Source organism: Tupaia chinensis, unplaced genomic scaffold (assembly GCF_000334495.1).
Source record: "Tupaia chinensis unplaced genomic scaffold, TupChi_1.0 Scaffold000054_1, whole genome shotgun sequence".
Classification (NCBI taxonomy): Eukaryota; Metazoa; Chordata; class Mammalia; order Scandentia; family Tupaiidae; genus Tupaia; species Tupaia belangeri.
This window is the reverse complement of record NW_006159512.1, coordinates 9,488,442-9,513,849: the sequence shown is the minus strand read 5'-3', so window position 1 is coordinate 9,513,849 and position 25,408 is coordinate 9,488,442. Positions and strand designations below refer to the sequence as shown.

Here is a 25,408-nt window from a genome sequence, read left to right as displayed (position 1 = left end):
AACACACACACACACACACACACACACACACACACACACACACACTGATAGGAGTTCTGTTTTTGTGGGTGCTTAGTAGAGTTTGGCCAGAGCACATTACCTGACCTTCCTCCGTTTCTCACATGAGACAAGTTTCCAGGTGAGGTGTGAGAGAACAGCCCACATTATCCAGCCAGTGAGAAGACACACTTGCACTGCCGTGTACTCCCCGCGACTGATTGCATATGTGCACGTGTGTGAGTATACGTGTATCCTGTGTGTGAGTATGCATGTACTGTATGTCTGCGAGTATGCACGTACTGTGTGTGTGCATATGTATGGGGATGCACATTTTTTGTGTGTGCACACGTGTGTGAGTATGCACATACCGTGTGTATGTACATATGTGTGAGAATGCATATGTACTGTATGTGGACATGTGTGTCAGTATGCACGTACCACGTTTGCATGTGTGTGAGTATGTACATACAGTGTGTGCATGTGTGTGAGTGTGCACATACTATGTTTGCATGTGAGTATGCACACACTCTCTGTGTGCGTGTGAGTGTGCACATACTGTGTGTGCATGTGTGTGAGTGTGCATGTACTGCTTGTGAGTGTGTATGAGTATGCACATACTGTGTGTGTGCATAGGAGTATGCACATACTGTGTACATGTGTGTGAGTATGTACACTGTGTGTGCATGTGTGTGAGTGCACATATACTGTGTGTGCGTGTGTGTGCACGTACTGTGTGTATGTGTGCATGTGTGTGAGTATGCACATACTGTGTGCATGTGTGTGAGAGTATGCACATACTGTGTGTGCATGTGTGTGTAGTGTGTGCATATGTGTGAGAGTATGCACATACTGTGTGTATATGTGTGTTTACATATGTATTCTGGCTCCATGGGTGTACGTGTACTCGGCTCTCTGTAAAGATGGACAAATAGCTTCTCTCCTCAGAAAACTTCCTGACCCTGACAGCCCGGCTGACTGTGAGGCTGTGCACACGGCCGAAGCTGTTCCCCTCTACCCGCAGCACCCCGAGCAGCACACCCTCGCTCACTCAGAGCCGGGGGAGGCTGGGCTAGTCTGTCCGGGAGAGCCAGCCTTTGCTGGAGCTGCTCAGATCTAGTCCTCGAAGACCCTGGGTTTGTCCTCCTGGATTTCTAGTGGTCCCTGACGACACCTGGGCAGGGCCTGGTGATGGGATTCTGAGATTCCCCACGTGGCCCCGTGTGTCCCGCAGTGGAGATTCCTGCTCTCTCCACAGTCGGGTTAGAGGAATGGTAGTCCCCTGTGACTGGATGTGGAAGCGTGTCTGTACCCTATGTACCTGTCAGTAAGGACGCCCAGGCTTACCTGAGGGTCCTAGAACCGTCCACAGTAATAAAAAATAAAACCAAACTAAAAACTCCCTCTCTGGTGAGACAGCGTGCTGATAGTCTTGAAGTATCACTGTCATTTTTCCTTTTCTTTTTTAAATATGTGAGTATGCATGCACATGCATGTACTTATTTGCATCTTTTTTTCCCCATGGGGCGTATGCACTCACCGGAAAGAGACAGAGAGACACTGAGACAGAAAGTGAGAAATCACCCCTCAAGGGAGGGTCGTGCTGCAGGCCCTTCTCCTCCTGGGATTTTGGGCATACGTGCACAAGCACCCTGCTTGATTCTCAGGCCACCAGGTCTGGGATTTGAAACACGGTCAGCCATATGGTAGTCCAGCGCCTTAACCACCATGCCACCTGCTGGCCCCGACTGTCTTTTTTCAAGGAACACCTTTCAGCAGCCTGCAGACTGCACCTAGTCACAGCCCAGCACCTGCAACATCCCCTCGCCCTGCCAGGAGGAAAACGGAGGCATGTCCTTGCCTGAGGAGAGGCTCAGGAGTGCTACTTCCCTTCGCTCTGACGAGAGTCTGACCCGTCACCTCCCACTGACAGTGTGCGTCTTCCTGGTCCAGCTGGGGCCTGGTGGGAAGAGAGTCCTAGGCACGTGAGTCCTGTCCACGCCCAGGGTCACCTGGGCCTCTCCAGGTCCCTTCCTGTGAGTACACAGGCGTTTTTCTCCCTCTGTCTCTAAGGCTCTCACCAGCCCCAAGGCAGGAAGGGCAGGTCTGCTCCTCGAAGCTCCCACTGCCCTGAAAGCCCTGCTCTCTGCAAGCTCCGGTGGGAAGGGGCTAACAGCCTCGGGGCTGGTGAAGAGCCAGGCACGGCTAGGGACTTCGGTCCCGACAGCCGAGAGTGCACGAGAGGCGCGGGCTCGCTGTAGAGGCACTCCTGGGTGGCCCCGCGGTACAGCGCGGGAACTGTATGGGGGGCTGGATCCCACATGGCCAGCTGCAGTTCGAATCCTAGCCCCACGGTCTTGGAAAGCATACTGGGCACGTGCAAGTAGGTGCCCTAAGTCCTGCCAGACTGCAGCATGACCACACCCTACTGGGGAGAGGTCGCACTCTCTCTCAAACACATGGGCTCTCTATCAGTAGAAAACAAAATAAAATATAAAATATGAAATGAAACATTCCCAAGTAATACATGAAAAATGAAAGGTTGAGTTTGAATTTTACATTTGGAAACTGTGAGGGAAAGGGTCAAACTGGGGCATTACAGCCGTGGCCCTCATGTTAGATGGAAGCAGACGTGTCGGTGAGAGACCACAGCCACCTGGGCGTGCCGAGGGCTGCAGGCTGGGGAGGCCCGGGAAGGCCGGGGGAGGCCCGTTCAGTGCCAGTGTTCAGAAAGTGGGGGGCGGAGGCCAGGGGCTCACCCAGAGCAAATGGCAACAGCTCTGCCCTCCGGGATCCAAGCCCTGGGGTTCTCGAATGAATTGTAATGGAAAATGGAGGTGGAGGGGATCCATGAGGAGTGAGGACGTGAAAGGCTGGAAGCATGTTAGCTGCTGTAGGGGAAGGAGGCCGGAGCGAGGCGAGAGTCTGGGAGGGTTTGTGGGAGGTGTGTTGGCCTGGGGGTGGCCACGAGCATGTTCACCTTGCCGAACTGTTAAAAACAGTGATGATAAAGAGCCGTCAGAGTTTGCAGCGAAGGTGAATCTGTGAATACTGCGTATGTAAGCTGGATAGACAACTTCCGGAGGACCGCTCTGCCTTGATAAGGGTGGCCCTGCGTTTAACTAACAGTCCCGTCTCTAGGCAGAATTGAACAATCCTTTCTTCAGACTTTGAAAGGTGGGATTCCATCGAAACCTCGTTAGAATCTTGTTTTTAATTGTAATTTTCTTTACATTTCATCACTGTACATCTTTACTGCATCCAAAATGAACGTGCTCAGCACGAACGCATTGCACGTTAGTTAGCCAGAGGCAGCACTGGGCACAGGGTCACCAGCACCTGCTGGTAGGGACCCCACCAGCTTTGGCTGCGACGCTCAGACAGCCTCACGTCTGTGACACTGTCGCCCTCTAGTGGTCATTGTAGATCAGGACTGCGACTCCGTCAAAGGCTTGCAGGTTTCTGCGGTGGTAGATCCCGGAGGAATGTTTGGCAAGTATGGAGAGATTATCTTGCCTAGGGCCCTGGAAAGTATCGCTTAGGAAGGGATAAAGCGGGGATCCGATCAGCCTCACCACACTGAGTAAAGGCCCCCAGAAGAGTAGGTGATCATCGCTTCACCCTTCTGTCTCCCTTGGCTCTGAAGCGCTTAAGAGTTCTACCTTATCTCAAACCAAAGCGGTATGTTCTCCACATGTCAAAGAAAGAGAAAATTATCTCTGTGCTACGTCCTGGTAATCGCCTAAATGAAAACACCAGTACAAAGTTAAGCCTGGGCGAGGTGGCAGGAAAGAGAGGGAAGGAAGGAAAGGCATATTACAGAGAGAAAAGACTGCCTCTACAATCTGTGGGTGTGGCCACATTTTTGTAAAATTAAAAATACGTTAGAGGGGCCGGTAGGTGGCGTGGTGGACTCCCACACGGCCCACTGCAATTCGAGTCCTGGACTTGGCTTCCTTTCTCACTTTCTCTCTGTGTCTCACTCTCACTCTGTCCCCCTCTGGTCAAATGAAAATAAATAAATAAATAAAAGTCAAATAAAATAATTCTTTCCAAAAAATGCATTAGAGAGGTGAAGGTGCGAGCCTCCCACACAACCAACCATGGTTCCAATCCCAGACCCGACAACTTGAAAGTCACACCAGGCACGTGTGTGTGTGTGTGTGTGTGTGCCCAGAATCCCGAGCGGAGAGAGGAGAAAGCCCTGTGGCATGGCCGTCCTCCCTGGGGTGGAGGCGATTTGTGATTTCTCACTTTCCCTTTTTCTGCCTCTCACTGGCATGTGCACACACCCTGTGGCAAAAACCTTAAAAAAAAGAAAGAGAAAGAAAGAAAAATAAGAAAGAAAGAAACATAAGAAAGAAGGAAAAAGACAAGAAGTAGCTTGAGAGCTATTTCAGTATTTCACGCCAGTTCTCGTTGCTAATCTATTTGCACGCCTGCCACTCCTTAGTCAAATCATTAAGTTTTATTGGAATAATTACTCTTAATAAGGCATGGAGTCTTCAGTGTGCTGGACTATTTTTAGCAGGATGTTTGATTGCCTCTGTCACCTTGGGGATGTGGCACAGAGAGGGGACAGTGTGCCTCTCCACTGTGTCCCCCAATCTGACCAAACACCTTGGAAGGCTCCCATGTCACTCTCGCTCCCCTCGCCCCTGGGGCTCCTGGCATTACTGCGTCTTAGTAAACGCAGGTGGCTATAACACGACGCCATAGCCTGGGTGGCTGTAAACACTCACTTCTCACAGTTCCGAAGGCCAGGAGTCCCAGGTCGAAGCGCTGACAGACAGATCGTCTCTGGGAGGGCCTGTTTCTGTTCTCAGGAGTTGCCTGCTCGCACAGGGAGTGTACCTCATCTACAAAGAGACTAGCCCCACAACGGGGGCCCACCCTCATCTAGACCACAGGTATACCTGACTACCTCCCACGGGCTCCATCTCCAAACACTGCCCAGCAGGGGCTGGGGTTCCGCGTGAGCGGGGCCACCATGGGGACGCACGTTCAGGTCACAGCCAGCCCCGTCTGACCGTCCCTCACCCCGCTACGGTGCCAGCACAGGCTTCCCCTCCCAGCGGGAGTCGGGGTCCCCTGGTGCAGGGGCTGTAAACTTGTCATTAGTTTTATGTTGGCTGTTCCTAGGACAGTTCCTGCCACGGTTTCCTTCCTCCTTTTCTACCTCCACCTGGCACTGTGCTAGGTGCAGACTTTGAGGTCGGGAGATAAAGTCTCCTTTCTCAGAGATCTGGGAGCTGGTGGGAGAGGAGTGAGGAAATAGAATACTGCAGAGAGGCAGGTGCACGGCGGGGATGGCCCGGGGGCTTCGTAATCGGGAGAACACCCATGCTGCGGGAGGAATGGGATGAGTGGTTCTCCAGGGAGCCTTCCTGGAAGAGGTGTCTGTGCCAAGTCCACCAAGGCAAGGAGGTTAGCTTGGTGGGGAGGATGGGAAAGACCACTCCTGGGAGTGGGTGCTGTACAATCTGTCGATGGGATGGTTGCAAGTATGTCGAAAAAGGAAGGCCACGAGAGGGGAGTGATTCTTCAAACATCTGCGTCCCAAGGGACAGAGTCCCCTGTCGCTGTCCCTGGACGGGACAACCAGGGACAGCGACACTGCAGAGAGAGGCCGTGGTGGGAGTGGAAGGAGCCTCGGATTCCAAGCCAAAAGGTCTGGGTGTTCTCTCCTTGGGAAGAAGTATCGGAAGCTCTCAGTCTCCCTTTGCTCTGAAAATCGCAGCTTTCCGTCTGAACAGTGGCCGGTGATAAAGCAAGCCCATAGCAGTTACGTATCCATGTCATCACATTCATGGACTTCGTTTCAATGCTGTGAGGACGACGGGCCGACGCTCTCTCAGAAGTAACGAGTGAATCGGACGAAGATGGGTTGAAGTCAAAGAGAGGACGAAAGACAGTCATTTCGGATAAGTTGAGCCAAACGGAACACCATGCGAGAGGCCTTTCTAGAGCGCCACGTCGACGCTTCCTCGGCCGCCATGTTCATTTTTTGACCCCCACAGCAAACCCTGCTTTCTAATCGCATTCTAGCCCTAGCTACTCACGAACAGGAGTACAATGGACTTCATGTCTGTGACGTTTAAAGAAGTTGTTTTTAGGGGACCAGCCGTTAGCGTAATGGCTATGTCGCTGGACTCCCACGTAGTCGACGGTGGTTCGAGTCCCGGACCCGGTGGCTTAAACTCACACTGGACGCGTGTGCGTCCGTGCCCAAGATCCCAAGAGGAGAATGGAGGAGAAGGGATTGCGGCTTGACCATCCTCTCTGGGGGGGGTGATTTCTTGCTTTCTGTCTCTCTGTCTCTGGCTCTTTCTGGCGAGCGCACGCGCCCTATAGTGAAAATCTCTCTCTCTCTCAGAAAAAGTTGTTTTTACCTGTAAAATCTCAAAAGCATGCTTGTGTGTGTTTGTTAGGCCAGTGCGAGCCGATTACGCTGGAACTCTGCCTGAACCTGCCCTACAAGCACACGAGCTACCCGAATTACCTCGGCCACCGCACTCAGAAGGAGGCGTCGGCCAGCTGGGAGTCCTCGCTTTTCCCTGCCCTGGTTCAGACCAACTGCTACAGATACCTCATGTTCTTCGCCTGCACCGTTCTGGCCCCGAAGTGCGACGCGAGCACAGGCCGCCGGATCCCCCCCTGCAGGTAACGGAGGGGTCTCCCCTGCTCTCATTCCACCCAGGGAGAGAGGGCCTGAGGCTTAGCCGTGACTGGACAAGCCGGCTTTGCTACAGGGCTCTGACGCAGTGTAGTTAGGAGGTGACAGAGGAGCGTCAAGTGAGCGTGGGATTGAGCCTTCATTCCCCAGGGCCTAACAGGGAAGGCCGGCTGCCTGCCAGGAGAGGCGAGAGGCCGAGGCCCGCTGCTTTAACGGAATGCAGTCACGTGTCTGTCACCCTGCTGGATCAAGAAGCGTTCTTTAAGGTGTGAGTTAGAAGGAGGGGTGGCCCTGCCCCTCTCTCTGGCAACATCGACTTGTTTAAAATGCTCTAATCTGACAACACCCAAAGGAAATGACACAGCAGGGGCCCATGACCCCGGCCCCACAGCGGAAGACCTCAGGACATCGTCCTGCCCGTGCGAATGAAATAAGGGGCCGCACTGAAGAGTGTGGCGTGGACTGCAGAGACGAGTGCTGGCCTGGGGCCCAGAGGCTTACTCCGAGGTCTGTGTCAGAGCGCAAGCCCTCAATCTCCTCCAGCTGCCGGGTGGCCTTAGTCCAACTCCCAGTCTCCTCAAGGCTCAGATCCCTTACTGATTAAATAACTGGGCACGTGGGGCCGGCAGGTGGTGTGGTGGTTAAAGGCGCTGGACTCCCACACGGTCGACTGTGGTTCAAATCCCAGACATGGCAGCTTGCTTTCTCACTTTCTCTCTCTCTCTCTTCTCTCATTCTGTCCTTCTCTGGCCAAATTAAAATAAATAAATGAAGTCGAATAAAATAATTCTTTAAAAAGGTAATAATTGGGTAAATAGTTCGGGGTGGGGTGTTGTGAGATGGATGAGCACACATGGACATACCGTACTCCCTGCTGGAAGCTCTGGGACCACCATGACAATGACGCGGGGACCCGCTGCTGCCTGGCGGGGCGGCCTCCCCTCTGTGCCAAGTGTCAGGTTGAAGCTGCTTCATCGGTGCTGCGTTCAGCGGGGACAGGAACGGGGACAATGGGGACGAGTGTGGGGCTGTGCTTGCCGGGTGGGAGTGGCCACTGCAGAAACCATGTGCTGGGATCAGAGAGCGCTCGGAGCGCTGAGAAAGGCAGAAACTCAGGACAGTGGGCAGAAGGGCGGCCAGTAAGTCACACACGGATACCAGATACGGCAAGGGACAGACACCCAGTCAGGCCAGGAAACGACAAACGGGTTAAATTACTTGGGGAACTGAACAAATTATACGAGATGGGTTAAAATTCAGTTGTAGTCTGGGCAAAAGCAATTCTGAACCTTTTTGTCAAAGGCCTTTTAAAGTATCTCTAATAAAATATCGACGAAAAGTTAGTTCTAAATCTTACTCCACTTCTGCTAAGCAAGCCCAGCGATAATGAATAATTATTTTTAATGGTATTCTATTTGACTTTGTTTTCTTTTTGGTGTGATTGCCCTTGATCACAGCGCTCTTCATGACGTACAAAACGGTTTTTCCCAGCATGAATACGGTGCCTATCAGTCAAGTCAAAGAAATCAACCACAGACATTATTATGAACAGAGAGCTTTTCATTTTGGGATCTGTGAAATGATTTCTCTTTCCTGGATCCCCTCTCTCCCACCCCTCACTCCCCACCCCTTCCTACACTGTCTCCACTGTCTCCAGTCCCTCCCTGCTGTTATAACTTGCAGCCCCACAGCTTCTCCGCAGGTGTAGACATTCTGTATGTACCGAGCTGGGGACATACAATGTGTATTTTTCATTCAACTTTCTTTTCATATATATGTGCGTATATCTATCTATATGTATATATGTGTATAAAGCATATATGTGTGTGTGTGTATATACTTTTATATGTGTGTGTATGTGTGTGTGTGTATGCAAGTCCCCTATGTAACATTCTGTGCTGTAACTGCCCACAGAAATCTACATCCAGATAAATTTATAATTTTAGGGCTGAAGTTTTATATTAAAGTGCCGAAGATGAGGTGGATCCTGAAGTGTTTTTAATCAACATTTCGGTGAACGTTTTCTGGATACTTTAATTCTGTGTCCTAGTTGACCTACCTGTCTTCCATCTTCAGTGGCAATCAATACACATTTGATGTTCTTCAGATATTTGTTTAAAAGAACGTGCTTTCTTAGGACAGGAATAATATGCTAATAAGTTCATGAAGCAAGAGGAGGAGTTTTGAGAAAGTTCACGGAAAATGTGTATGAGGCATGGATTTCAAAAGCACTTTTTTAAGGTTTTTGCCATAGGGCACATATGCTGTGAGAGAGGCAGAGAGGGACAGTGACAAATCACCCCCAGTGGCGATGACCACACTGCAGTCTCTTCCCTGTTCTCTCGGGATTTGGGATTGGGGGCATGCGGGCACGCCCTTGACCTGACTTTCAAGCCGCTGCGTCCACGACCTTGGACTGCAGTGGGCCATGTAGGAATCCAGTGCCTTAACCACTACGCCACCTGCCGGCCCTCAAATTCTTAATACCAAAATAAACTCGGACTTTAATTCCATTTATTCTGGGATTTTTTTTTAAAGAGATTTTTGCCATAGGATGTGAACGCTCACTGAAGAGACAGAGAGAGAGAGAGAGAAGGTGAGAAATCACCCCCCCCACACCCACCCCAGAGAGTATGGGCATACCGCAATTCCTTCTTCCTTCTCCTCTAACGCACCCAGCATGAATTTCAAACCCCCGGGTCGGGGACTTGCACTGTGTGTGATCCTGTGAGAGTCCAGCGCCTTAAACACTCCGCCACCTACTGGCCGCTTCCGTGGATGTTTTGAAGTCCCCGCATGCATAGCTTTGGCCAGGTCCGATTGTTAATGTTAACTTTGAAATTTTAAGTTACGGATCTGAACCCGCGAAGCCCGCCAAGCCTGTAGCGCGCTGAATACCGAGGGTCGCTGGACCCCTCTTGCTCCAAACCACCTTCGGAGAGGGCGCGGCGTCAGGGCTGCGGCCTCGGGGAGTCCGGGGATCCGGCGGAACGGTGCCCCCTGGAGTCTGCTGTGCGTGTTCCGCTTACCCCATTTCCCAGAAGCAGCGGGAAGGGGGTGAGCCAGGCGCCACACAGCCTTCCAGGTACAGGAGGACGCGGGCGGCTAATGAACGGCGGGCCCTGGATTACGTGCGCGTTTATAATCCGCAGCCCGACCTGGCAGCCCAGCGGCGGGGGCGGGCCCACGGCGCCCCCCCTCCCCGGCCCCCCGGCCCTGCCGTGGGAATGCCAGGCTCATCTTCAGCCCAGATTTCTAGGCTGAACTGGCACCGAGTTACGTTTGCCTCGCCCAGACTGACCTAGACAGCTTTCTCTGAAACGTCTCCGTTCAAGGGGCCAGTGGATGGCGCATGGTTAAGTCGCTGGACTTCTGTGTAGTTGAGCATGGTTTGAGCCCTGGGCCTGGTAGCTTGGCACACATGCTGGGTGCATGTGACTTATCGCCTTTTGTTTCTCTCTGTCTTTCTGGCGAGTGCGAGCTCCCTATAGCAAAAACCTCTCTAAAAAAAAGGAAAGAAAGAAATGAGAAATGTCTCCGTTTGATTGTCACCTTTCTCTACCTGTTTCCCCCAAGACTGGAGCTCTTTTCTGGAAGGTCTGTCCCATTTTAACTCAAAAAGGAGAACATGATTGATTGAGATTAACTTATATTTTAAAGACTGAATGTTTTCTCTTTTTTTTTTTTTCGGAGAGGTTTTTGCTATAGGGCGCATGTGCTCGCCAGACAGAGACAGAGAGACAGAAAGTGAGAAATCACCCCCCAGGGGGGATGGCCACACCGCAATCCCTTCGGGATCTTGGGCAGGCACGCACACGCGCCCAGCGGGAGTTTAAGCCACCGGGTCCGGCACGCAAACCATGGTCGTCTACATGGGAGTCTAGCGACATAGCCATTACGCTAACTGCTGGTCCCAAGACTGAATGTTTTGAGAAGAATATATTTGAAAGGGAATAGGAAATTGACCTAGGGACTTACTTTGGTTCTGCCACTTTTATTTTTTAACTATGTAACTGATTTCTTAGCAATGTATCTAGGCAAAACCCTGTTCTGTTTTGTTTTTCTCCCATGGGCAACAAATCTGTATATGTGTGAGATAGACTAATAACTCAATTTAAAAATATTCAGACCAGGGCCAGCAGCTGGCGTAATAGCTATGTTGCTGGACTCCCACGTAGTCGACTGCGGTTCGAGTCCTGGACCCGGAGGCTTAAACTCACGCCGGGCACGTGTGCGTGCATGCCCAAGATCCCGAGAGAACCCCCTGGGGACTGATTTCTCACTTTCTGTCTCTCTGTCTCTCTCTGTCTGTCTGGCGAGCGCACGCGCCCTATAGCAAAAAAAACCTCTCAAAAAAAAAAATTCAGAGCACAAATGAGCTCGCACACATGAACACATACAGACAAGGCTTTAAAAAATTAGCTTTGTTTGAACTGCTCTGAGTTGAGTGTAGAGAGACTCGGGAGGAAAGCTTTTCACCGGCACCGGCTGAAGCTGAAGTGAGGGCGAGGAGGCTCGGGGAAGCCAGGGCGGCAGCGAGACGCTGGCCCACTGAGGGTGAGGCCGCCGTGCACTGATCACCCTGGGGGGCAGAATGTCCCAAGGCACGTTGGGGACTTCCCTACCTGCAGAACCGGGGTGGGGAGGAGGATGTGTCGGTTCGAAAGATAGAGGAGGAATGAGAAGGACGAGGTGAGAAGGGACTCTTCCTGGACACCTCGCTGTTTCCGTTTCTCTATGAAGTTTCTTTTGCTGAAAGGCTTGCTCGAATGCATTCTCTGCTTTGTTTTGTTTCTTTAAGAGAGATTTTTACACGCCCCAGGGTATTGGCTGCACTGCAACCCCTTCTCCTCCATTCTCCTCTCAGGGTTTGGAAAACGCGTGCACACAAGCCCAGCGTGAGTTTTAAGCCACCAGGTCTGGGACTCGAACCGCGGTCGGCCGTGTGAAAGTCCAGCGACATAACCTTTATGCCATCTGCAGTTCCCAGATGCATGCTCTGTGGAGGTCGTGCTCACTCGGCTTCCCACACAGTCAGTGCCCGTGCGTCTCTCTGTAGTCACGTGTGGCTTCATGCCAGGGCCAGGCACTGAGAAACGGGGCACTAAGCGGGCTTGTGTGTGACATCGCGGGGTGTCCCTGTGCAGACAAGACAGCCTGCCACACAGCCCGACCTGCCCGGGCGCGGTGCTGTGCTCCGGCCGCGTCACAGGGCCACCTCGCACGTGCCACCAGGACCCCGACGGACGGCTTTGGCTATATCTGGACACACGTGCTATACCACATGCAGACGCACGCACACACGGAATTACAACCCTGCGTGCGTTCCTGCCGTATGTCACAGGTGGAGCTCACCTGCGTCTCATGTGTCGCCCTCCTTGGTCTTTCAGAGCGCTGTGTGAACACGCCAAAGAGCGCTGCGAGTCTGTCCTCGGGATCGTGGGCCTCCAGTGGCCTGAAGACACGGACTGCGGTCAGTTTCCGGAGGAAAACTCAGACAATCAGACCTGCCTCATGCCCGATGCAGACGTAGAAGGTTCATTTTTACATTAATTCCAGGGGGGTGTCCAGAATGGATGAGCATGTCAAGTTCCTTTTGAAGTCCTTCTGGGTTGGGGGAAGAGGCTGTTTGTTCTGTATTTATAAGGTGGTCGGAAAAGTCACGACACATTCTCACATAGGAAAACCCACACAAGTACGTCATGACTTCTCTGACAACCCAACAGTCGCCGCCAGGCTGCAGAGGTGACTGCGTCTAGGCGCTTGACACTGCCATCATAGTAAATAAAAACCAATTAAAAATAAAAGTGAATAAACTCAGAAATGAGTTTAAATTGTAGGGTATTTTTTTTTTTCGAGAGAGAGTTTTGCTATAGGGCACGTGCACTCTCGCTGGGGAGACAGAGAGACAGAAAGTGAGAAATCACCCCCAGGGGGGATGGCCGCACCACAATCCCTTCTCCATTCTCCTCTCAGGATTTTGGGCGCACATGCGCACGTGCCCAGTGTGAGTTTTAAGCCACTGTGTCTGGGATGTGAACCATGGTCAGCTACGTGGGAGTCCAGCGACATAACCATTAGGCCATCCGCTGGTCCCTGCAGGTGTGTTTTGCTGAAGACATACCTCATCCACACAGTTCATTGTATGTGGATGCTGCTTTTAAACCAGCGTCCTGCAGGTAGTGGTGAATGTCAAGGCTTAGAGCATTCTGGAACCTTGGCAAAGAGGGTCACTGAGCAGAGAAGTGGCCCTGGGCCTGCCGCGCCGGGCACCCAGGTCTGGCAGTTGTTAGTCTGTCGGGGGGACATGACCCCAGCATCTTCACACAAGCATAGTCTCGAACTCGCTGATCTAGCGAGATACTGCCAGGAGCGAAGGTGAGGGTAGGAGAGCCGGCCTGGGCCACGCGGCCTGACGGAGGACCAGCCCAGCCCCGGCCTCGGCAGCAGCTCCTCGCCCACAGCCCAGGTGTGAGCACAGGGCTGACGGCCCGCATTTCTGCCCACTGAGAGGGGTACTGTTTCTGACAGAGTGCTCACCCAGCCACTTCAAGTGCCGCTCGGGAAGGTGTGTCCTGGCTTCGAGGAGATGCGACGGCCAGGCCGACTGCGAGGACGACAGTGACGAGGAAAACTGCGGTACGTGCGTGGGGCTCTTTTCTTAAATGTACTGTGGTAACTGGTTAGGATGAAAACTGCGTTAAAAAATGTAAGCCATAGGGGGCCAGCAGGTGGCGAGGTGGTTAAGAGGCTGGACTCCCACATGGACGATTGTAGTTCAAGTCCCAGACCTGGTGGCTTGCTTTCTCACTTTCCCTCTCTTTCTCTTTGTGCCCTATAGCATATTAAAACAATAATAATACATAAAATTAAATAAATGCTTAGGAAAAAATGTAAGCCATGGGGCCAGCAGGTGGCATGGTGGTTAGGGCACTGGACTCCCACACGGGCAGCCGTGGTTCAATGTCCAGACCTGGTGGTTCGACAGTCATGCTGGGCACGTGTGAGTGCTCGCCCATAATTGCAGGAGGAGAATGGAGGAGAAGGGACTGGGGCGTGGCCATCTTCCTGTGGGGGTGACATCTCCCTCTCCCTCTCACTGTCTCTGTCTATCTCTCTGGCAAGCACACATACCAGATGGCAAAAACCTGAAAAGGAATGTAAACTAAAGATAGTTACTACGATGGAATGCTCGCTCATATAACTTCTTGAAGGATCAAACTCCGAGGCATGTATTAATAAATGTTTTTCCTGGTGATTTTTGATTTCCCCTAAATTCTACTTCTGTCTCTAACTTTGATGATGTATGTGTAAACGCTAAGTAAAAAGAAAGCACTTCATAAATGTAAAGAGTAGCTTTATTATTAATTCATGAAGCAGTTGTTCTCTCTTTTAAAGTCAGACAAATCGTGTCTTTGTATCTGATTCAGTGCTACTAAACAGGCATCTAAAGAATGAGAGTTCAGGTCCAGCATTCAATTATAATTGGGATTCATTTAAAAAAAATTAAAGAGTTATTTTATTTCACTTTATTTTAATTTCATCAGAGAGGGACAGAGAGAGAGAGAGAAAGCGAGACAGAAAGCAAGCTGTCAGGTCTGGGATTTGAACCACGGTTGGCCATATGGGAGTCCAGCACCGTAACCACCATGCCACCTGCCAGCCCCTAATTGGGGTTTACCTCCAGGCCCTTTCTCGTTTTGTCTCTGTCTGCAGAGGATAGAACTCCTCCTGACATTTCTGTCATTGAGCTCCAAAATCACCAGTGGAAAGGCCAGCGGTGGCAACGGTAACTGAAGGGGAGCAAACTCCGTTTTATTTCCCTGCAATCCTTTGTGCTTGTAACCTCAGACTGTGTGAGGGAACAAAAAACAGGCCCTGCTTGTTAATAAACATGTTCTGAAGTAAGGCAGAATGCTTGAAGGGCTATCTACAGAATAGTTTGGTTATGATTAAGCAGCTTGTCCTGACTTTTAAAAAAATTTCAAAAGACTTTTATTTTTTTTCATTAAAAGCACATAAGGCAATACATCTTTTGAAATAATTTCATTCTTTCAGCCTTTGAGGTATGAAATATTGCCTTGCTTCCCCGAGTGAGTGTTCTGTAGTAGACATTGCCCTTCTGGTCTAGACAAAATGTCACGAGCAATCAACCGAAATCCCATCAGCTATTATAAACATGGACAAGTGCACCTTCTGGAAAATCACAGCTGTCAGAATGATGGCACAATGGCCAGGGGTAATTTCGTTAGGGAGGAACATCCAGTGTTTGGAGAACATACATTGTTTGCTTGCTTATGGTCTTTCTTCAAAGAAATAAATCAACCCTGATTGAAAATCCCTAACATAAGTGACTTGTTGAGACCACATTGGATTTGTTCAGTTAACAATGGCTTGGATGGGCTATGGTATTCTGAGCTGTGATTTAAAAAGGATTGTTTTAGATAGCTCAGAGTGGTTGCATATTACATGGAGGTAGCTAGATCTAAATCTACAGCAGAGAATTAAGTGTTTGAGCGATGTAAAAGTGATTGAAAATCCCTAACATAAGTGACTTGTTGAGACCACATTGGATTTGTTCAGTTAACAATGGCTTGGATGGGCTATGGTATTCTGAGCTGTGATTTAAAATGGATTGTTTTAGATAGCTCAGAGTGGTTGCATATTACATGGAGGTAGCTAGATCTAAATCTACAGCAGAGAATTAAGTGTTTGAGCGAGGTAAAAGCTTATTAAAAAAAAAACACACACACACAGAAAACACCAGGCTCCCCCAGACGATAAGGTCTGAGTTCTAGAATGCATTTCTTTCTTTCTTTTCTTTTCTTTTTTCTGTAGGTTTTTGCCATAGGTTGTGTGCATTCACCAGAGAGAGACAGAGAAGAAAAGTGGAAGGGATGGCCATGCCACTATCCATTCTCCTAGGATTTTGGGCACACATGCACATGAACCCTGGGTGATCTTCAAGCCTCCTGGTCCAGGACTCGAATTGTGGTCAGCCATGAGGGATTCCAGTCCCTTAACCACCATGCCACCTTCTGGCCCCTATAGAATGTATTTCTGCAGAAAAGAAATCCAATATACTATAGTAGAGGATAGGGTTTAAGTCACCCTAAGTGTCAGGTTATTTGTTAAATAATGAGTTTTCATCAATACTTTAATCACACAATTAAAAGCATACCAAAACGATAGAATAAACACTCAAAACATTGACAAGAGTATTGAAAGCTCTGGGTAAGAAAAATTAAGGGTGGGTAAGAACCAAATATATTTGGAGCTTAATTGCTCCAATGGTATCCATTTATGCAAATGCACTTACTAAGTTTATCAAAGCAACTGACAGTAGGCAGTTCCCTGTGCTTCTTCTGAGACACGTGCATGTCTGCAGATGGGCTTGTGCGGGGTTCGAGGACACCGCTCTGCACAAGGTCAGGCTGCTGAGGGCCCAGCAGGGGGCCTTAGGGAGCCTTCCGGTTCCCATTCCACTTGCTCGCCTTTGTCTGTTTTCCGGCGTGTGCAGGCACGCCATCTGGTATGCAGACGCCAGCAGAGCTGGCCCTTGTCCTGTGGTCCATGTCTTCCTGATTTATTCTGCCCGTCATGACTTGGAATGCACGCTAGGACTTGGGCTTCACTGACCACTGTGGTGGTTAGCTACCCGCCCTTGTGAATCTGCAGCTCCTAGAACTTCTAACCGTTCTGAGGGTTATCCCTATTGAGTTTTCCTCTCAACGCAATACTTACTTAATTCGGTTATAAGATAACTGATGTATTAGAAGTTGATTTTGTTAAAGGTTTCCCTGACACTTTTGTAACAGGAAAACAGGGTAGCTGAAGCATGTAATTTGTAAATGCTGCATTTTTTAAACATATGCATTTGTTTGGCAATGAGCAGCAGTGCTCTTATGGCTCCTGCTCTCGCGGTCAGTTTCTGTTGTTGAGGTTGTTTGATGGGTAACTGCGAATGTCAGCTAGGGCTGAATGGGATCGGTATCAGGAAAGTTCTCAACAAGTGTCTAGAAGGATTACGCAGACCTGAACACATCATTGCAGAGACGGGAGAGTGACAGCAGCGTCAGCAATGTGCCAGCGCAGTGGCCCGTCACTGTCCACAGGGCTGCCGGCGTGTCAGGACTGAGCACACCGTATGGATGGAGCTGTCGTAAAGCTCGCAACTGAATCGAATGAGTTTATTCCCAGCATCACATTGTCCAAGCATTGATGTCTGAGCGGCAGAGACCGAAGCAAAGATCTGAGCAAAGGCATGAATAAGAATGACGTAAGAGGGAAGGGCAGTGTGTGTGGGCCTAGTTGTCACCCTGTAGGTTTGAGCCCGAGGCCAAGGCCAGGTCTTGCCAGCTGTGTCCACCGTTCGGGCGAGCTCCAAGGGCAGGCTGGCGCCAGGCCTGAGATGCACTGGGTCGTCTTTGCAGGGTGTAGCTCAGGAGGCTCCAGCTAATGTAGGTGCATCACATCCAGTATAAAAATAGCATCCCTTACCGTTGGGCCATAAGAAAAGTCATGTCGTAGTTTTCTATGCAAAAATGCATCGTGACTTCCGAGACCCAATACAGCATAATTCCCAACTGAGCACTGTTCTAAATGAAAAGACATAAATGTGGGGAAGGCGGAGAGCAGGCCCAGGATCTGGTGTGGTTAGTGGGGAAGGCGAGAGCAGGCCCAGGGTCCGTGGTGGTTAGTGGGGAAGGTGAGAGCAGACCCAGGGTCTGGTGTGGTTAGTGGGGAAGGCAGAGCAGGCCCAGTGTCTGGGTGTGGTTAGTGGGGAAGGCAGAGCAGGCCCAGGGTCCCCGGTGGTCAGTGGGAAGGCGGAGCAGGCCCAGGGTCCGCGGTGGTTAGTGGGAAGGCGGCAGGCCCAGGGTCCGCGGTGTTTACTGACTCTCTATTTGCCTTTGATGATTAAGTCACATCATCTGTCTTTGATCCCTTCTTGATCTCACAGAAGATGAAGCCTCTCAGAGTGACCTGCAGCAAATCTCAGAGCCGAAATCCCCCTGGCGTGGGTTCAGAGCTCTCCTCTGACATTTAGCGTGTGACAGCTTGATTTCAAATGTTTTCCAAAGGCCTCTTTTCCTGCCCTCTTGGTCTTTAATATTATTCACACGACTTATCGGAGAGACAGACTTAACCAGCTCACTGCACGTTGTCAGACTCTTCCTCTCCCCCTGCGGCTGGCGCAAGGGGCTGGGGCGTCCTGCAGGTGGTGCCCCAGCTGTGCCCCCCCAGGCTCTTCAGGACTGACCTCAGGTCGCTCAGCGGGGTGTCGGTTTTGCAGGAGGCTCCCTCCTTCCCTCTGGGTATCTCACGGCCAGTCTCTGCTGTCTTAGGCAGGCAGCCTGGAATGCAGAGAGCTCTGTGTAGACCTAGACTTGGATTTAAACCCTAATTCAACACTTAGAGCCTGGGCTATTTGGCGGTCCCTTAGCTTCACTGGGCCGCAGAGCACAAAATGCAGAAAACACTTACGTAATCCCCCAGGCTCGGAATGCTTCTAACACTCCCCACTCAGTGCCCTGGAAGGTGGTAACTCCGAGCCTGGCTGCCAGGTGGTAGGAAACCTCAAGAGGCAGTTCCAAGTCTGCTCAGGGATCTGTGAGGGAAATCATTGGGTCTGGCCTGGTCTTGTTTCTGATGGCCTTTTACAGTAGAAGGGGTTCACCGTGTCACATCTAAGAGTGGGCTGGGCACAGTCCCTGGTAAAGCGGGTAGCTGGGGGGTCTTGTCCTGGAGACGGTGCTGGTTTGGGGCCGGGTGCTCCTGTCCCCAGGACTCCAGCACTGAAGGACCCTCAGTCCACAGTTGGGAGCCCTTCCCTTCCGGTAGCGTTCACTGGGTAGCAAGCCACGTGTGCAGAGGGTGCCCTGAGGATGGCAGCCCAGGAGGGGGAGTGACGTTCGTCTGTGCATGGCGGCCGTGCCCGGTGCTGGCGCTGCTCCTGTGATCGGGCTCCGGCCTGCAGCGGGTGTGGCCTGACTGCTGGCATGGAGCTCTGGGGGCTTTAAGGGGAGGGTCTCCTTGCCCAAGGTTGCGCATGCTCTGGAGGGGTCTTCTCGCCCACTGGACCTGAGCCCCGCTGCCACAGCTCCTGTGACCGGCTCTAGGGTCATGTCCAAAGCTGCTGCTGGAAGGGGTGCGCGGAATCACCCACCTCCTGCCTCACGAGCAGCTCCACCCTCAAGGGCAGAATATTTTCTGTTCCGTGCAGGTCATGCTGAAAGGGTGAGTGGGCCTTCTTACCCCACTGGATAACTAAGACGTTCTAGCTAAGTAAGACGCATCTGCTTTAAGGAAATCTGTTGTCTTTACTTCTGTTTGTTTGTTTTTAAGAGTTTTTTGCCATAGGGTACATGTGCTGGTGGAGAGAGAGAGACAGAGACAGAGAGAAGGAAGGTGAGAAATCACCCCCAAGAGTAATGGCCACACCACAGTCCCTCCTCCATCCTCCTCCCAGGATCTTGGGCACACACACACAAGTACCGGCGTGATTTTGAAGCCACTGGGTCTGGGCCTTGACCTGCGGTTGGCCACGTGGGAGTCCAGCGACACACCCACTCTGGCCCCTGCTGGCCCCTGTCATTTTACCTGTAATCGCACCTGCTTTTCTTTTTTGGTGGAGAAACAAGGCGCCCAGCTCAGTGGGGCTGCCTCGACAGCAGCTAGCTTCGCGGTGCAGGAAAGAGGGAGTGAGCGAGCAGAGAGCCAGGCAGAGCTTGGCATGCCTGGGTCACCGGTCATCCCGACTGCTAGGATGAAAGGGGGATTCTTGGGACAGGGACACTTGGTGCTTGAGTACGGACCGTCCCAGGCCATCTCGGGTGAGCTGGTCACTGGCACTTGGTGTCCCCGTCGCCGGGTGAGCCCCTGCCCCGGACTGGGTGGCTGTCACACTGCCAGCAGTGGTGTTGGAGGTCACAGCCTGCAGCCACGTTCAGCACCCCGCGCCCCCCGGCCTGCCTGGCATTGTGAGGGCGTCATACCTGTTCAAAACGTACACTGGGATTGCAATGCTGCTGTAGAGAGCAGTTTCTTCTCAAGTAACTATCCTCCTCCACGTGGCTACCGTCTCTGCCTGTTTCGTTTTGTCTTCCAGAGAGATTTCCAGAGAGAGAGAGAGAGATGAGAGAGACAGAGATATAGAAAGTGAGAAATCACCCCCCAGGGGGATGGCCATGTCCCACATCCCTTCTCCTCCATTCTCCTCTCGGGATCTTGGGCATGCACGCACACGCGCCCAGGATGAGTTTCAAGCCACTGGGTCTAGGACTCGAACCATGGTAGACCATGTGGGAGTCCAGTGCCTTAACCACTATGCCGCCTGCCGGCCCCAGTGTCCCAGCCTTTTCATCCTGTTTCATATATGCTACTAAACTTCACAGAGGATGGAGGAGGCTGTGCAAATTTCTCTGAGGAAAGAGAAGGTGCAGAGGGGAATGAGGTCTTAGAGAGTACGTTTTTAATGTTTATAGCAGCCATAATTATAGAAAGCTTTATCATCGTTTTAGAGATCTGGAAACGGAAATTCAGGAAAGTTAGGTAGCGTTCCAGGCACACACCACCAGTGAGATCTGGACCTAGAGTTGGTCCTGGTTGGGCCTCTGCCGCTGCCCTTCCTCCACTCCTCCCCCTTCCGCGTGCACAGTCCTGGTTTACAAAGGACCTGCAGCCAGAGGCTGGTACCTGGACCCCCTTGGATCTTTTCTCATAGGGCTGTGATTTGGAGCAGTTTATTTAATTTCTCTAAACTTCCGTTTCCTCGCTTATAAAATGGTAGTCGTATCACTGACATCGCGGTGTTACTGAGAGGGCTAGAACTCACCTGGAGGGGGTGGCTATAGAGCGGATAACAACGTTGCCTCTTAGGTCGGTGTTCCTGTTGTCTGTGAGGGTGCAGTTCAGAGGCCTGATGCTCCTGCACGTCTCCTCTTGTCTTTTATCAGCTTGTTCCAAATGTGCAAGTTCTTCCCCATACGCTCACGGAGGGTTCCTTGCAAACAGTCAGAAAGACTTGTACTGCTCTCTTTCATGCTCTGTTAGCAAGTGGTATGTTTTGCCACAAGAGAAGCGGTCCGGGAGCTGATGGGGCACTGTGAGATGTAGGATCCTCTTTTCTGAGTTCCTTGTGTTTTGGTGGAATAAGCAGGAACTAGCCCAGGGGACAGGTTTCAAGCTCCTTTCCAAATTCCCATAGACGTTCAGAACATTCCAGATGATGTCTGTGTCCTCTGCCAGCTGAAAATTCCAGCTGACATTCCCATGAATTCCTGATCCTAAGACCACTTCCAGTCAATGGCCAGGGAAGGACTATCACTACTTATTTTTCCTATGTATTTGGATGGCAAAACATACTAAATCTCATTTTATTAATATCTCATTGTAAAATTTCTTTCTGCTACTTTTTTTTAACCTCTCCTTTCTAATATAGTTCCAAATCATTCCATTTCGTTCATAGAATGCAGGCATTCACTATATACTGAGCAGGGATATGCAGTGTTTGTCTTTCATAGGCTGGCTTACTTAGCGGTCTCTCTGACATATTCCACCACGTGGAGACAAATGACAGTGTCTCATTGGTCCTTATGACCAATAATCCATAGTGTATATGAGCCACAGTTTTTTAACCCAGTCACCAGTTTTTAGAACTTGGGTTGATTCATGTCTTCGCAATTACAAACAGTGCTACGATAAACATGGAAGAGCGAGTGTCCTTCTGATGTGTGCTCTCCTCTCCTTCGGGTTAATACCCAGGAGGGGGGTTACTGGGCCGTGTGGTAGGTTCTATCTGTAGGTTTTTGAGGAACTTCCATAGGGGCTGTACCAATATGTATTCTTGCCAACAGTGTCGGAGGGTTCCCTTTGTACCCAGTGGTGACTTACTGATAATGGTTTTAAATAAGAATTTTGAAAAAAGGGTCTTTTTTTCTCAAATTGAATTTTTTAAAACCCAAGTCAATCATCTATGGCATTTGTCTGAATTACTTGCACTAGGTCAGATGAGAAATAACTTGGTCAGTAAGTTGTCGTTTGGTCACTGAGAGGCGGGGGTACTCGGAGTTGAATGCCATGTGGTCTCCTCTACGTCACAGCCTGTCAAGGGCAGGGATCTGACTGAGGTGTCAGAAGCACATTAGACTGTGCTTGAATTGAGTGGCATTTCTGAAGTTCATCACCAGCCCTTGCAATTTCATAGGCAAATTACAGTTCAAGTGGTCGGCTTACTCCCATAATCCTGTGCAAGTTATACTCATTTCTTATATCAATCAGTAAACGTTCCAACCTTAGAACTCTGACTACTCTAAGTGAATGGCTCATAAACTATAATAGTTTTGTCAGTATCTGTAATAGGCTGAGTCTCTTTTTTTAAAAAAATAAAATAAAATTTAAGAGAGGTTTTTTGCTATAGGGCATGTGTGCTTGCTGGAGAGACAGACAGAAAGGAAAAACTCACCCCCAGGAGGGATGGCCACACTGCAATCCCTTCTCCTCCATTATACCAGGACTTGGGACGTGCATGCACACGTACCCAGTGTGAGTTTCAAGCCTCCACGTCTGGGACTCGAACCATGGTCGGCCATGTGGGAGTCCAGCAATGTAACCACTACACCATCTGCTGGTCCTGGTAGAGCCTCTTTTGCTAATGTACAGACTGCCTCTCAATTTGCTAAACTATATTACATTTTAAGAAAATATGCGTTCATATCACTAGGTTTGGGCATATTTGCTTAAAAGCATATCTCGTAATTTTATAAATAAGTCTTTTTTTTTTTGAGAGATTTTCACTGTAGGGCGCGTGCGCTCGCCAGACAGAGAGAGACATAGAGACAGAAAGCGAGAAATCACCCCCCAGGGGGGATGGTCACGCTGCAATCCCTTCTCCTCCATTCTCCTCTCGGGATCTTGGGCACGCACGCACACGCGCCCGGCGTGAGTTTTAAGCCACCGGGTCCAGGACACGAACCGCGGTCGACTACGTGGGAGTCCAGCGACATAGCCATTACACTAACTGCTGGTTCCCATAAATAAGTCTTATGTGTTGGCAAATTGACTCGGAAAGCAAAAGGAGCAGCTAAAGATGAGCCCTGGTGTACACCTGCCTTTTACTTTACTTTTTCCATTTCTCGTATGTTGCTTTTGCTCTTCTGCTAGCAGAACTGTGCGTTTACATTTCAGCATGGAGATTATGGGGTAGTCTCACTTTCAAAATTACATTACTCTTGGTGACAGGAGCCAAGGCTCCCGAGGAAGAAGGGGATCATACCCTCTTCTTTGTTCTTCTTTCTTTTAAGGTTTTTGCCATAGGGTGTGTGCACACTCCAGAGAAAGACAGAGAGAGGCAGTGAGAGGAAAACTGAGAAATCACCCCCCTAGGGGGGATAGCCACGCCACAATCCCTTTTCCACCCTCCTCCTGGAATTTTGGGCACACGTGCACTGCGTGAGTTTCAAGCCACCATGTCCAGGACTTGAGCTGTGATCAACTATGTGTAAGAGTCTAGTGCCTTCACCACCACGCCACCTGCTGGATCTAAAATCAAGTCCTTTTTTTAAAACAAAACAAAAACATTTTCTTTTTTCTTTTCTCTCTTCCTTCCTTTCTTTTTATTTTTAACTAATCTATATTTTCCGTGGGAGAGAGACAGGAAGACTGAGAGAGTAGCACCCAGGTCTACCAGGTCCTGCTGGGACAGGATCTCCGCACCATGGCCCCAGCCCCGCCCCGGCCTCACTCAGCCATCCTGGACCACAACCAGGCGTGTGCCTGTGCGCTCAGGGAGGTCTGGACTTGACCCAGAAACCCTCTCACATAGGACTGCTCTCCAGAACGTCGGTTTGCTCCTGTACCACCCTGCGGCTCTGAAATCATGCCTTTATGTAGTAACCCTCCTGCACTGGTACTCCAATGCCTCCTTCCTCCCAGTCCCTTCCTATTGCAAATAACCTTTTCTTCTGGCTGCAGGTTGTAAAGAGAGAGATCTTTGGGAATGCCCGTCCAACAAACAGTGTCTAAAGCACACAGTGATCTGCGACGGGTTCCCAGACTGCCCCGACGGCATGGATGAAAAGAACTGCTGTAAGTGTTCACCTGCCCTTGGCAACACCACACTTCCGTCTGAAACACCAGCTGCCTCTCCCTGTGAACGCATGCCAGAAATTTAGAAGATACCTCGAAAGGTTTTAATATGTTTAGACCTTTTGACCAAAATTCCACTTGTAGAGATATATGCCAAGAAGATAATCAAACGTGTGAAATATATACACACGTATTCCTCTAGCCTTATCTACAACATGAAAAAATAAGGAACCCCAACTATTCAGAAGCAGGAACATAAAACAATATGCAAAAATCAAAATTAAATGAGATGGAGCATTTCTCTTGGGTTCATTATATAAAGAGGCCTCAACAAGCTCAAGGGAACAATGGAATTAAACTACAAGTTTATTTTGGTGCAAAGTAGTTTTGAAATGCATGCATGGCTTTTCCATACTTCACATTTTTCATGAGCTTTTGAAGACCCCTTCTATACCGTTATCTGAATAAAACATTGCATAGGGCATGATGTGGGCTTTTAGCAGTCAGAGCTGGCATTCAGGAGCCTCTGTGTAGGCTTAAAAAGATGCTTTCTATCAGCCACAGGGTTGCGAGGAGGAAGCATCATGCGGGGTGTGCCGATTAGAAACAGGAACTGTTTCCGCCAGGTTGTCCTGTCACACAGCTGGCCCAGCAGTCCAGGCAGGCCTCTCTCACGAAGTGCAACCCACGAGCTGTAGACCAAGGCCCTGATGGTGAATCAGAGCTTACTCCTGGCCTAGTCACTGCACTGGGGGGAAGATTGTCGTCAGAATGCCATGTCCAGCTGAGACTACACAGGAGTTTTCTCTGCAGTTGGGATGGGTGGTCTAGAGGCTTGAACAAAACCAGGTTCTCTTTAAATCAGGAAGGAAGGAAATGGAGGCTAAATATGAGATCAAGAGAGTTCACTACCTTTTTTTTGCGGGGGGCGGGAGGTTTTCGCTATAGGGCGCGTGCGCTCTCCAGAAAGAGAGAGACAAAGAGACAGAAAGCGAGAAATCACCCCCACGGGAGAGGGCCACGCCACAATCCCTTCTCCTCCATTCTCCTCTCGGGATCTTGGGCACGCACGCACACGCGCCTGGCGTGAGTTTTTAAGCCACCAGGTCTGGGACTCGAACCGCAGTGGACTACATGGGAGTCCAGAGACATAGCCATTACGCTATCTGCTGGTCGCAGTTCACTACTATTTTTAAAAGCACTAGAGAAAAGTATATATGACTCAGAATCTTTTAATGTAGAGTTACATTGTTTTGTTTTTAGTTTTTAAATAAACTCACTCTGTCTGTGTGGGCAGAGCTCGTTTTCCTCTCGTGGTGCTTTGCTGCTCCCCTCTCATGCCAGCCCGTGCTAATTTTTTTTTTTTTTTTGGAGAGGTTTTTACTGTAGGGCGCGTGCGCTCGCCAGACAGACAGAGAGAGACAGAGAGACAGAAAGCGAGAAATCACCCCCCAGGGGGGATGGTCACGCCGCAATCCCTTCTCCTCCATTCTCCTCTCGGGATCTTGGGCACGCACGCACACTCGCCCGGCGTGAGTTTTAAGCCACTGGGTCCGGGACGTGAACCTCAGTCGACCACGTGGGAGTCCAGCGACATAGCCATTATGCTAACTGCTGGTTCCCAGCCTGGGCTAATTTCAACCCTGTCTT

General features: G+C 50.4%; 1 protein-coding gene across 1 annotated transcript in view; it reads left to right on the top strand.

Moving 5' to 3' along the window:
* Positions 1-25,408, top strand: part of CORIN (corin, serine peptidase) — a 309,818-nt gene that overhangs the window by 236,196 nt on the left and 48,214 nt on the right. The window contains exons 10-14 of the mRNA XM_027775590.1: positions 3,412-3,528; positions 6,429-6,660; positions 12,064-12,209; positions 13,205-13,312; positions 23,645-23,758. Of these exons, the coding sequence (XP_027631391.1) occupies positions 3,412-3,528; positions 6,429-6,660; positions 12,064-12,209; positions 13,205-13,312; positions 23,645-23,758 (717 nt within the window). The remainder of the gene's footprint in view (positions 1-3,411; positions 3,529-6,428; positions 6,661-12,063; positions 12,210-13,204; positions 13,313-23,644; positions 23,759-25,408) is intronic.